Source organism: Palaemon carinicauda, chromosome 9 (genome assembly GCF_036898095.1).
Source record: "Palaemon carinicauda isolate YSFRI2023 chromosome 9, ASM3689809v2, whole genome shotgun sequence".
Lineage (NCBI taxonomy): Eukaryota > Metazoa > Arthropoda > Malacostraca > Decapoda > Palaemonidae > Palaemon > Palaemon carinicauda.
This window is the reverse complement of record NC_090733.1, coordinates 75,701,246-75,716,245: the sequence shown is the minus strand read 5'-3', so window position 1 is coordinate 75,716,245 and position 15,000 is coordinate 75,701,246. Positions and strand designations below refer to the sequence as shown.

Genomic DNA, 15,000 nt, shown 5'->3' with positions numbered 1-15,000 from the left:
CACACACACACACACACACATATATATATATATATATATATATATATATATATATATATATATATATATATATATATATATATATATATATATATATACATATATATATATATATATATATATATATATATATATATATATATATATATATATGTTTCTTCAGCATGTTACTCCACGTTTACAATGAATAGACAATGTCTTAGTGGTTTCCAAAAATCAAAGATAGTTTCTCTTCGGACAGAATGTCATGCAGATAGTTTTCAGGATAACAGCAAAAAAAAAAATACATTTATTTTTCTCCATTAATAGTTTGGTGTCAACACATGTTTTGGATCACTTCGTGACCCTTCTTCAGGAATACATTGAGTTTTGGAATTACACTTTAATATAAAGGATATGGTGGTGAAAATTTCATACAAAAATATTTGGATATTCGAAAAACATTCAACAAAAATTGATAAACAAAAACTTTAGATTCATTGAAATATAAATGCGAAAATGTAAAATAATTTTTGAATACGTATAAATACGAAAATGTAGGATAATATCTATCTACAGCATATATATATATATATATATATATATATATATATATATATATATACACACACATGTATATAGATGAACTGATCATAGTCAAGGTGGCCGTTACTGGTCAGGATAAGTGTAGTGTCAACAGATTTTTCCTCTTTTTTAGAGGAAGGACGGTTACGCTGTGGTTTGGTTGGCACTACAAAAATGACGGTTATAGGTTAGCTTAGTCTTGGCGACACCAAACCCTCTCCCGATTGGTTGTTATGAGACTTTCGGGTCAAAGCAACCAATCATTGATCAAGCATCGCGATGCTCCTCTAGGGGGGCTGGGAAACAGCCCATAGGAGACAGTCTAGTTTCGGAGGCCTAGCGAGTGTGTCACGAGAGGAATGGCAGGTGCCAACCTGGGGGCCAAACCGAGTACCATTTTTCTGAGGGCTTTTTCTTAGTAACGTAACGTAATCATAATTAAGGGCGCCCTTGTAAACTTAAGAGAATACAGTCTGTGTAAAATGATCAACTCAGCTATTATTTGTGCATGAAATCCCCCTCTATTCGTGTTTTCCTAAATTGATTGAACCCCAATACGACCCAGATCGGGTCATATTAAATGGTGTCAGGTGTGGGGTTATTACAGATTAACGTCTGTGCTAAGTGATTTTAACCGACGTGAGATTTTTGAAAAAGGGAAACAAAGGATAATAATGATAAGGGTTAACACGAGAAGTTCAACGTCGAGTGGCGATGACGGAGAGAGGGGAGAAACGAATCCCGTAGCTATTGTAGACACGGTACTCGGTGGAGAGAATTTGGAAACGGGCGCACCGGTATACATACAAGCACTCATGCGCGAACTAGCGGAATTACGTAGATGCATGCAGAAAGATCAGAACAATGGAAGTGACATTACCATCTCAACCCAGTCGAGAAGTGCCATGGACACCCCCGTGACGGATGTGACCAAAACAGTGGAAGTGATAGATAAACTCACCGTTTTAATAGGACAGGTTCCTGAATTTGATAATACACGGTCGGCAGAGGGGTTCTTGTCAATCGAATCCTTCTTGGCAAGCATCGAAGAGGCTACCCCTGGTTGGTCTGACATTACGCGGATTGCCCAAACCATGCAAAAGATGACCAGAGCCGCTGCCACCCAGTTACGAGGAATGGAGACTGACCGCACGAATTGGGAGACATTCAAGAAGGCACTCCTGAAACGCTTCGCTCTTACTAAAGGAGAAAAACGAAGACGGTGGGCGGCTTATAGCTCGGACTTGCGGGTGGGAGAGAGCATCGCCCACTACATCGACCGCATAACTGAAGATTACAACAGCATGGCACCCAACACTGAGAGGACACCGGAGGATAAAGATGATTTCTGCCAAAGGATGATAATGGAGGCTCTTCCCGAGAATGTAGCCGTACTCCAGCTCGGGTCTGGGCAACCCTTGGAAGCTACCATCCCTACCGCGCAGATGATGCTAGACAAAATACGACACAGACAGGCAGGGGGAGGGATGAACGCTCTCCCCCCACCCCTCATGGCAGCGGCCCAACCTTCAAGGCAGCCCGGCACCCAACCATCTTCGAAAACCTCTAAAGAATGGGGTGCATATGGCAGAGGGACTCGAAGAGGAAGAGGAATGTTGGAAATGTGGTAGGAGGGGGCACCTCCAGGCTGCATGCTCCTCCGACGATCAGCGGCGGTGTTTTGGATGCCATGCCACAGGCCACCTACTGAACAGCTGTCCAAAAAACGGCGTCAGCACGAGAGATCACGTTTCCCCTGCACCAACAAGAGGAAGGGGAAAACGACACGGGACGGGGGCCAATGGTCCTTCGGGCCGTCCATCAGTAAGGAATCAGTCGTCATGCCCCGGCCCGACGTCGGGGGAGGGCAGTCAGTGCCCCAGCCAGCAGTAAGGGATACCCCCTGGTCAGCGAGCGCGGCTTCCCCGGGAGTGCCTGAGGGGTTTCGGGAGGTAGAGCAGCCGCCTCTCACTGCCGCTCCCACACATGTGAGTAGGAATGCGGTCCCCGTTCTTAGAGTAGAGCTGGGATCGTGTGTGCAACGCGCTCTGCTGGATTCCGGGGCCAGCGTATCCCTTATGGAAGAACATTTGGCGACGGATGCTATCCAAACGTCGAAGGAGTGCCTGGTGTTAAACACAGCTGGTGGTCACAAACTGATGACCCGACGTATTGTCAGACAACGATTCAACCTTCAAGGTCGAGAAGTGACCCATGCCTTCTATGTCATCCCAACATTAAGTATGGGGGATATTCCCATTATCCTGGGAATCGATTTCATCAAGGAGAAGCACGTGACAATACGGGGCCACGATGGGGAGGGGCAAGAAGTGAGGTGGAAAGTGGGACCAGGAGAAGAGACAGAGATACCCGTTATGGGGGAAACTCGGCCTCGAGTTTGGGTCACCCTTACTGCCAAGGGGATAGCAGGGGTGGTTCCTGCCGGGCCGGAGGCAGGTGAATCAATTCCCCCGTCCACCCTTTACTCACTATCAGTGGCACCCGCACCGGAAATGCGCGAAGGTGACCTAGTGTACGTAAAACCACATCAAAAGTGGCAGGATTTCATGTTTCCAGGAGTCACCACCATTACCGAAGGAGAGGTCGATATTCCCTTTATAAATGTAAGTACCCAGTGGTTACACTTAGGCATTGAGTCAGTCTGCGACCTTGAGTTATGTTCATTTGTGACAGCCGAACGGACACTGGCGACCTTGTCTTTCCATGGTCAAGGTCCCAGTGGGGACAGGCTGAGAAAGCTCCGTCAAACCGCTGTTGGAGCGACCCCAATCAATTATTATAAGAGAGTAAGAGATATTGTAGGGAATTTTGCGGACGTAATTACAGTTGGAGATGAACCCCTAGGGAGAATTACTAAGTTTCCATTTAACATCGAGACTGGCAGTCACCCACCAATTCGTTCCAAACCTTATAGGACTCCTGTCTGTCATGTAGAGGCAATTGAAAGAGAAATTAATAAATTAAAAGAGCAAGATACGATTCGAGAAAGCGAGTCCGCCTGGGCCTCTCCAATTGTGATGGTTCGTAAGAAAGATGGTTCTTTTCGGTTATGCGTAGATTATAGGAGGATAAATACTGTTACCAAGGATAACGCATACCCTTTGCCTTCTATCGAGGAACTGTTACTTAAAGTCAGGGAAAGCAGGTTTTTTTCTACGTTAGATTTAAAGTCCGGGTAATACCAAATTCCCTTAAATGACGAAAGTAAAGAAAAAACGGCCTTTATAGCAAATGATCAATTGTTTGAGTATAATTATCTCCCTTTCGGATTGAAGAATGTTCCTGCCCATTTTTCTCGTATGATGATGTCTGTATTAGCTTCATTATTAGGACATAGTGTTTTTGTCTACTTGGATGATATAATTGTAATTGGGACTATGGCAGACGAGCATGAAAAAATCTTATACAAGTGTTAGAAGCCTTGAGACGTCAGTGGATGAAGATCAATTTAGACAAATGTAAATTTTTTCAACAAGAAGTAGAATTTTTAGGGCACATAGTAACACCCGAAGGCATAAGGCCTTGTGCCGATAAAGTAGCTGCAATCAGGGAATTTCCAGAGCCAAAAAACTCCAAGGAAGTAGCCAGTTTTCTCGGGCTCGATGGCTATTACCGTAAGTTTATACAGATTTCGGTCACATAGCACAACCGCTAGATTCATTGAGGAAGCGGCCCGAATTTCAGTGGGGAGAAAGAGAAAAAGCTGCTTTTCAGACATTAAAGAATGCACTCACGAGTGACGAACAGTTGGCTTATCCAAGGTTCGACCGGCCGTTTTTGGTAACGACCGACGCGAGTCAGATCGCGATCGGCGGAGTCAATTCTCAAGTTGGTGATGAGGGGAATGAGAGGCCTATTTGTTTCGCTTCATGAGCTTTAAAGGGACCAGAGGTTAGATACAGTACCTTCGATAGAGAGGCATTAGCAATTCTATGGATGCTGGAGAGACACCGCTACTTTTTGCTTGGGCATAAAATTAAAATAAATACAGATCATCGGCCATCGCGGGACTTGTTCAAAAAAGGGGAGTTAAATACTCGGCAAGCTCGGTGGATTGAGCGGTTGTTAGAGTTTGATATTGTGAATTTCGAGCATATTGCGGGGAAGTGAAATAAAGTAGCAGACGCTCTCTCCAGGACCGCCATAGCGGAAGTAACAACTAGGTCTGTAAGGCGGAAGGAAAAACAACAGGGGAGTTCAGGTTCAAATAAACCTGTGGGAGAAGCGCATAGAAAGCGGAAAGATCTTGACAACTCCAGTGCGAGAGAGAGAGAGAGGACGGGGGCTGTCCGGAGAATGTGAATGCTGGGAGTTCCGCGGGGGGAACTCAGAGAGAATGCCCCATGAATGAGTGTGGGGTTGATTTGTGTGGCTGGAGTGTGGGTGAGCTTGTTGCTGGACAAAAATCCGAAACTTGGATCGAACAGGTCAAGGAGTGTGTGAGAGATGAGAGTAGTAAGCTCCCGGAATTCTTGTGCATGCGAAGGGATGTGTTCTTCATCGAAGACGATATCCTATTTTATAAATATGAGAAGAGACCGGGAGATATCCGATCTCGCGTTGTTCTTCCTTCCACTTTGATGGAGAAAGCCATCCATGTAATTCATGTAAGTCCTTACGCAGGACATGTAGGTATAGAGAGGTCCATGAGAAGGGCCAGAGAGTCATTTTTTTGGTTAGGGATGAAGAAAGACATTGTTAGGTTTATTAATAAGTGCCATGTGTGTAACACTATGCGGAACCACAACCATGTGATCCCGAAGGCCAGAACATGGTCAGTAGTGCCCATTAAGTTTAATAGAGTGCATATGGTCGTCCTGGGTCCATTCTTCACCGCCCCCCCCCCCCCCCCGGGTGACGGGCAGTTTAAGTACGTGTGTGTGTTTGTAGATGCATTCACACGCTTCACACACACGTATACAATGGTGGACAAAACCACAGTGTCGGTTGCGAAGGCGTTGTGCTCCTTCATAGTGAGGTATGGATGTCCACGTACATTGATAAGTGACAATGGTAGAGAGTTTGTGAATGAAGTGTGCAAGGGGGTAACCCAGATCATAAAAATAGATCATTTCACTGTCGCCTCTTTTCGGCCATAAGCAAATGGGCTCGTCGAGGCCCATAACTGAGAGGTGACAAATATTTTAAAGTATCTTGTGGGGGACAACCCAAAGCAGTGGGTGGGAATGTTGCCATGGGCGGAGTTCGCCCTAAATACGGCATATAATTGCTCTATCAGGGATACCCCATTTTCTATACTTTTTGGGTAGGACCCCATGCTGCCGTATACCGTTGTCATGGACCCCCACACCTTGCCATTATACAACACAGAATAATACCGGGTGATGATGTGTAATTCGGCTCAGAGAGTGTTTCAGAAAACCCAAAAGTACTTGCTGAGGGCCAGTGAGAAGTATCAGACGAAATACGATCAGCGTTTCCGAATGCGAACGTCTGATATACAGATAGGGGACCGAATCTATCTTAAAAGGTTGCAACCGAGGAAGCATAAACTGGAAGCCTCATATGTTGGACCGTATCGTGTAAAAGAAAATAAAGCCGATACGGCGGTCATCCAACACATCCGGACCGTGGCCAAAGGCGAGTATCACCTTTCGCATATGCGCACAGTCCAAGAGGATAACTTGGTGTGGTATCTGAATAAGCCGGTACCCCCTTACCCCAGGTTACCTGGCTACTTGGGGGAGGAAAGTGAGGAAGAGACACAAGCGTGTGTCAGTGCCGTCCTTCGAGCACGAGAGAGTGCGAGAGGACATGGGCCATGAGATAGTGTCTACCACAAGGCGATTGAGGTCACGGAATCAAGGTTATTTTGTGTATGTTACTCCAAGTGTTTTGTGAAAAGATGAATTAAGTTTTGTTTAGGGTTTTTGGTTTTGTTCTAAGCATATCACAAGTAGACAATCATTCATAATTCTGAGACATTTCTGTTGCATTTATGTTTATGTTGAAATTAATTCAAATTTCGTTACCCTATATTGATACTCATTTTGTTGTTACCAATGGTTTTATGTATGTTTTCAATGTTGTTATGTTGTGCTTAAAAAAAAAAAAAAAATTAATTTGTCTCTGTGGAGGTTTTCAGTGCTGTTACAGGTAGAAAATTGAACATCATTATTTATGCTTTTGTTTTTCAGGAGAAATAATATTGCTCGGTTATTGATAAGTATTTTTCTTTTTTATTATTATTCACTGTTTAAATTTGCTCCTTGTTGCAGTGTCACGGATGTGTTAGAAATGGTTTTCTTATAATGGTAAATGTGTCAAAGAGTGTTGGGATTGTAAGTTATTCATTTTGATTTCTCTTAATTTTTCATCATTTTCTTTATTTTGTGTATGTAATGATTTGTCGGTTCATATAAAAATTTTATTGCATCGAAGAAACTGTTGGAAAAACATGATTATTTTTCTGATTTTATGCTACAAACTTCGGTGATGATGTATCTTAACCTGAATTTTGTGTTTCTGTATGACCTATTGTGGGCGTGACATTCATTTTTGTGTAACTTGCAATTGTAACACGCCAACTGGCCCTCTAATTTTAATTTTGATTTTTGCATGCACCCGAAGAGGATGGTACTCAGCAGCAATGTAAAGAGAAAAGAAAGTGGAGAGAGAAAGTTTTTTTGTTCCACTGAAAAAAATAGAAAAGTTATTTAAAAAAAATCAGAAAAAAGAATAAGTGTGAATTTTATGGGACGTAAAATCTAGGAGGGAGTGATTAACTGATCATAGTCAAGATGGCTGTTACTGGTCGGGATAAGTGTAGTGTCAACAGATTTTTCCTCTTTGTTAGAGGAAGGACGGTTACGCTGTGGTTTGGTTGGCACTACAAAAATGACGGTTACAGGTTAGCTTAGTCTTGGCGTCACCAAACCCTCTCTCGATTGGTTGTTATGAGACTTTCGGGTCAAAACAACCAATCATTGATCAAGCATCGCGATGCTCCTCTATGGGCGCTGGGAAACAGCCCATGGGAGACAGTCTTGTTTCGGAGGCCTAGCGAGTGTGTCACGAGAGGAATGGCAGGTGCCAACCTGGGTGCCAAACCGAGTACCATTTTTCTGAGGGCTGTTTCTTAGTGACGTAACGTAATCATAATTAAGGGCGCCCTTGTAAACTTAAGAGAATACAGTCTGTGTAAAATGATCAACTCAGCTATTATTTGTTCATGAAATCCCCCTCTATTCGTGTTTTCCTAAAGTGATTGAACTCCAATACGACCCAGATCGGGTCATATATATATATATATATATATATATATATATATACCCATTTAATTAAGAGCAAGTCTCTCTCTCTCTCCCTCTCTCAATATATATATATATATATATATATATATATATATATATATACATATATATATATATACAGTATATATATATATATATATATATATATATATATATATATATATATATATATATATTTATATATATATATATATATATATATATATATATATGTATATATTTATATATAAATATGTATATATATACATATGTATATATACATATATATATATATATATATATATATATATGTATGTATATTTATGTATATATATGTGTATATATATATATATATATATATATACTTTTCTCTCTCTCTCTCTCAATATATATATATATATATATATATATATATATATATATATATATATATGTATTCATACAGTTGTACTGGTATGAACAAACGAGTAACTTGGTGGAGTAACGAACTTTGGGTGTGCGTGTGTGTATATATATATATATATATATATATATATATATATATATATATATATATATATATTCATACGGTTGTACTCGTATAAACGGATGAGTAACTTGGTGGAGTAACAAGAACTTTGGGTGTGGAGGAAATGCCCCCTAAATCTCAATGAAGTTACTGGCAGCAGGGTGACAGATTGCGTTTAAGATGATAGACAAACCGTCTCCGGCTTTTACTTCTGATGCCTAGCGGTTGATCTCACTGGAATTAGTATGAACCGGCAGGTGTCACTTACCTTAGTTAGAAAGGCACTGAGCATCACAAGGAATTGGCTATTCTTTGATGAATCTAGCCAATGAATCCTTCATGAATTTAGTTAGCTAATGGAAAGAGAAAATGACAGAATGGTCCCTAATTCCAAGCATAGCAGGGTGCTAAGAATCTGCCGGTTTACAAAATACTATAATAAAATCTAAAATGGGTAACTGGAATGTTAAAACCATGAATCAGATTGGGAAGTTACAACAAGTGGAGAATAAATTTTTGAAATATAGTTAGGATATCTTGACCCTAATTGAAACACGTTGTAAGGGGATTGGCAAGAAAACTTCAGACTAAGGCAATATATATGTATGTATATATATATATATATATATATATATATATATATATATATATATATATATATATATGTGTGTGTGTGTCTGTGTGTGTATATTTACATATATATATATATATATATATATATATATATATATGTATATATATATATATATATATATATATATATATATATATATTCAGGAAGAACATATAGAGTTGGAAGAGAAGGGGTAGGTATGATGATGACACCAAGAGCAGAAAAGGCATTCTCTGAGTGGAGAGCTGTAAATAGTAGATTGTTACTTAGAAAGTTCAAATCAAAGCAGTACATTAAAAGTATTATAATTTACTATGCACAAACAAATAATTCCTTTAAGGAAGGGAAATATGAATACTATGAAGAACTGCAGAGTGTAATAGATGAGATCCCAGAGAGATATGAAAATTGATTGGTGACTTCAATGCTAAAGTTGGAAGAAATAATCAAGGGATAGAGAATGTGATGGGTGTTGAGGGTCTTGGCGAAGTTGTAAATGAAAATAGAGCACATTTCATATGTTTCTGTTTAACAAACAATCTTGTTATTGGAGGTACTCTTTCAGCATAAGGACATCCATAAATATACATGGACTTCACTTTGTGGAAATTACAAATATCAAATAGATCATATTGCCATTAATAAAGAGAGAAGGAGGACTCTGAGAAATGCAGGACGCTACAGAGGTGCAGATATTGGTAGTGATCACTAACTCATTGCCACACTGAAGTTAAAACTGAAAGCCCCAGTCATAAAGGTAAATAGAATACCTATGTTTGAGACAACTAAGCTTCTAGAAGATGAGCCCAGAGTAACATTTGGAATTGACTGTAGGAATCGATTTGCAGTCTTAGAGACTTTAAGAGATGAAGAACAGACAATTAATGAAGAATGGTGCGATATTATGAGCATATATCAGTCAGTTGGCAGTGAAGTCTTGGGACAAACAGTTACAAGGAGAAAGCCATGGATATTGAATGATACTTGGGATACTATAAAAAGGAGAAAAAGACAGATATTGATTGTTGAAAATTTTCGAGGAAATAATGAAAATTACAAATTAGAGCATGCTAAGTATTCCAGTTTAAGTCAAAAGAAAAACCTGTTATGACATGAGAGAATATTTAGACAGGAAAGCAGATGACACTGACAAAGCTATGAATTCAGGAAGTGGCAATGGTGTAGGAATTGCTTATGGATTTATTAATGAAATCTCTACTAGGCAAAGAAGAAGAAGCATATACCCATTAAAACGAGAGATGGATCTGTTATAACAACAGAAGATGAAGAAAGACAACGTTGAATGGAACACTTCAGGGAGGTTACTAGCCCGCGCGGTTGACACCTCTCTCGATTTGTTCCAATATCCCCTAAAACTATCCTAAATACATATTTCTTAGAAGTGTGCGCTTGTGCATGACATCATACCTGGCTTCGAAGTAAGGCTCTTGTCTTTTTGAGGGTAATGTTCCAGTATTTTTAGGGTATTTTTAAGGATTGTTGTATTAAAGCAAATGGGGAGTAGACAGCAAAGCGGTTTTTAATTGTGGCTAGTCTTTGGGTATATGTTCTAATTTGAAACCCTTTTATTATTTGCCTGACAACGCTGAATCCCGGTGCTCCTTTAAAACGATTCAAAAGTTGCTCTTCAACTTATCCTTTTTGGCCCTTCGAAAGGAAATGATCATAATTTTTATGTTCATCGTTAACTTGAGACCTCGTCCAATTGTGTTTGAGGGCAAGCCCTAAAATTGTTGAGCATGGTATTCGTTTATGCGAGAGCTGCCTCCAAATTTGCATTTTTATCTTTTCAAAAGGAAATTATCATAACTTTATTGTTAATCATTTAACCAAGAATAACGTTCAATTATGTTTGAAGGTTGGTGCAAAATTGTTCACCTTTGTTTAAACCAAGTTGTAAGTGGGGAGTGGAAATGCAACAAGTCCTCGCTGACTTCGGCTTCTGGTTCATGCAAATTCAAGTGCACGTCCTGCCACAGTTTGACAGTGCTAATTCATTGCTAATCTTAAAACCCCCCATGGAATTTTCGCATACGTGTCAACGAAAACTGATTGCCGCTCTAAACAAACAACTCGAAATGACAGCTTCCTACAGACCAATACCGAAAAACTAAAATAGTTGACGTGAGAAAGTATTTTTGCAAGTTTTTGCTCGTAGTCCTGATTTAATTATCTTAATATTCAAAAGCACGTGTTTGTATTTATATTACCTATGTATAAATATTACGGTCCTATTTTATAAGATTTACGAAGCCTACTTGACCGAGAAATTAGGCAAAATATGGATACATTTATACTAAATAGATATATCATTTAGTTTGCTCTATTTTGAACGTCACATTTAATACTTGAACCGTACGTCAAAAATACATTTAAAATTTTGTCCCATATGCTCCGATAATTCCTTGGTACTTATCTACTTGAAAAGAGCCATGTCGAGCCCTTTCTCTTAATTACCAACCACTTATTAGCGGTATTTGCATTGTAATTTTGTTTCACGACCTTACATTGAACAACATGAACACCATTGTCTTCGGTAGCTCGGAATATTCCCTAATTATAAAAGAAAAATGGTTCACGGTGAAATGGCCGACCAAAATTTTTGAGACATTACCAGCTACCAGCCTTTGTCGAAAATGGTTCCAATGTCGATATTTTCAAATATTTCCATGGCTACAAATGGTTACAAATTTTTCATGGTTACAAATGGTTACCACGTATAAAAAAAAGAAAAAAGAAAAAAAAAACATCACCCTAATATAAAAAAAAAAAAATCCTATTTATTACCACTAGTTTACCTAAAACCCCTTTCTTATTCAGCTCCAGAACAATCGTGAGTTTTTCGATGCAGGAATCGGTGCTTTGGCCAATCAGAGACCACTTTTTTTCCAGACTTTTCTTTTGCTGTCTCTTATTGGCTAAAAACTTCGTTATCTGCAAAGAGTCTTTGTTATTATTATTATTATTATTATTATTATTATTATTATTACTATCCAAGCTACAACCCTAATTGGAAAAGCAAGATGCTATAAGCCCAGGGGCTCCAATAGGGAATAATAGCCCAGTGAGGAAAGGAAATAAGGAAATAAATAACTGAAGAGAACAAATTAACAATAAATCATTCTAAAAAAAGTAATGTCAAAAGAGATATGTCATATATAAACTATTAACGTCAAAAACAAATATGTCATATATAAACTATAAAAAGACTCATGTCCGCCTGGTCAACAAAAAAGCATTTGCTCCAACTTTGAACTTTTGAAGTTCTACTGATTCAACAACCCGATTAGGAAGATCATTCCACAACTTGGTAACAGCTGGAATAAAACTTCTAGAGTACTGCGTAGTATTGAGTCTTATGATGGAGAAGGCCTGGCTATTAGAATTAACTGCCTTCCTAGTATTCCGAACAGGATAGAATTGTCCAAGGAGATCTGAATGTAAAGGATGGTCAGAGTTATGAAAAATCTTATGCAACATGCATAATGAACTAATTGAACGACGGTGCCAGAGATTAATATCTAGATCAGGAATAAGGAATTTAATAGAGCTCTTCCTATTGGCTGGTGGAATTTCTATCTAAGATTTCCTATTTCTATCAAGATATTTCTTATCTAAATATTTTTATTTTCAAAATCCTAAATTTCACATTTTATGCATCATATATGTATATAAGAGACTTTTAGTGTATTTTCAAAGAAAGAATACAATAATTGCCTCGATAAATGACTACATTTTCCCATGTGTTAAAGATACCAATAGATGGCTACAGAGAGGTTTTTGTTTTTTGGAAATTAGATACTAGAAAAAATCTGGCTTTGAGGAACTTTTCTGACGTTGCATGGTTATCTGCTTAGCCAATAGCAAATTCTAACTTAGACTTTGGCCAAAAGGAGCGCGCCAGTCGGGTAACTGTTAGGGAATTACTGTTTGCTCATTCTATTACCTTAAAGAGCCAAAGGACACCTAAAAAACGGAGGAACGTTTTTTTCTAAAAAAAAAAAAAAAAAAAAAAAAACAGAAAAAAAAAAAAGGCCTGGTGGCGTAGGTAGGATCGAAGATCAAGATGAAAAAAAAAAATCGAGGAGTATTGTTTGAATTTGGTTGCGGCCAGATCAAACGGGAAGCTCATTTGCATATAGGCATCTTAGTATATGTAGATGAAAAGAAGATATGAACGGAATTATTTGATTGTTATAACTGAAGCTGAGGAAGACCTTGATGTCCCATGAATGAATTCAGTATGTTTGAAGTCGAAGCTATCATTAAAAAACTAGAGATGGAAAGCCCCTGGATATGATGGAAAAACTGCAGAGATGATATTGGCTGAAAATGAAGTGACTCCCAGAATATTCACAAGATTATTTTGCAGAATGTGGCATGAAAAGGACAAACCTGATGAATGGGAGCTATGAGTGTTGGTGAAAATGGTAGAAAGAGGAGACCTGACTAATTGCAATAATTACAGAGGCATAACACTTACGTCAGTTGTCATGGAAATACATAGTATGCTTATTCTAAGGAGACTGGACTAGTGACAGGAAATTGGTAGATGACGCTGTCCTTATTAGCAGAACACCACAGGATTTGCAAAGCTTGCTTACCAGAATGCATGAAATATCACACGAGATTGGACTTAAGATAGATAGAAGATAAATAGAAGAAAAACAGAGATGATGAGAACGGGGTATGCAATGGAAGATGAAATATCATTGGAAGAAGAAAGGATTAATGAGGTAAAATCATTTAAATATTTAGGAACTATGATCTCCAAAATAGGGTCATTAGAATTAGAGTTTAGTGAAAGAGTGAAAAAAAGCAAATCAGACCATGGCTACGTTAAGTAAAATTTGGAAATAAAATCACATGAAACTACATATAAAAATTAGACGATACATCAGTTTAGTGAGATTGTTGTTACTATATGGACATGAGTCATGGTATGACAATGAAACAATCTCCAATAGATTTATTAGATTTGAGAAGAAAGCCCTCAGAATGATATTGGGAGTTAGATGGCAGGGCAGGATTAGAAATGAAACTATTAGAGAGATTACTCGAGTGCCACATGTGGATAAGATCATGATGAGGGGTAATTGGAGATGGTTGGGGGCATGCTCTTCGCTCTTCCCAAGAGAGATTAGTTCACCAAACATACAGCTGGGCTCCACAAGGCACCAGAAGAGTTGGAAGACCCAGGCCAACATGGCTGAGGACTATGAATCGTGAAGTAGGAGATGATGAATGGAGGAGTATAGATTTGGACGCTCAAGAAATCTAACTGAAGCCCTTTGCGTCAATAAGCGTAGGAGGAGATTATAATGGTATATATTATCACGGCTGAAGAATTACATAAACTCTCAAGGTCTAAACTCGCCTGTTTATTTTTACATAAATCTGTTATACTTGAAAAATATCTGAGCTCTGAGAATATTACATAACTCCCAGATGGCAATATATATGAACACTGAAAATCCATAGGTCGCTTATGTAACACTCAAAACAAAACTGGGTAATTACTTAATAAGAACTATTCAAATACAACCTCTTACTTCGGTTCTAGTTAGGGATACGAGCAAGCACTAATGAAAATATTGGTAAGCGAAATAATACATACTTTACAAAAAATATTATATTCTATAAAAAGTTACAACAATATTACCAAAGAATTAGCACCAAAATTGAATTACTCGAAATATTAAATCTGAACAAAACCTTAGACTAAGACAAAAGAAATTATACAATCACTTGTTTCACTGGAAATTGATTTATAAGAATATTGAATTTTGATAATCAATGACAATAGTTAACACTTGTTATGATCCTCGTGGGGGGTCGATTCAGGTTCTTTTGAATTGATTAATTAAATTAGGATAAATCAACAACAACCAATGGAAAAAAGGAATATAGAAAGAAAACTCACAAAAGAAAACATAATTTTATTCACAACTAGTCAAAGATCAATGTCTCTTGATTGAGTACTTGGGAAGCACAGAATTGAACAAAGAAAATCATCTGAT

The 15,000-nt window shown here is 38.4% G+C and overlaps 1 protein-coding gene across 1 annotated transcript in view; it reads left to right on the top strand.

Moving 5' to 3' along the window:
- Positions 1 to 2,642: 2,642 nt before the first annotated feature.
- The window catches only part of LOC137646492 (alpha-1-inhibitor 3-like), an 83,294-nt gene continuing 70,936 nt past the window's right edge, over positions 2,643 to 15,000 (top strand). The window contains exon 1 of the mRNA XM_068379597.1: positions 2,643 to 3,220. Within this exon, the coding sequence (XP_068235698.1) occupies positions 2,643 to 3,220 (578 nt within the window). The remainder of the gene's footprint in view (positions 3,221 to 15,000) is intronic.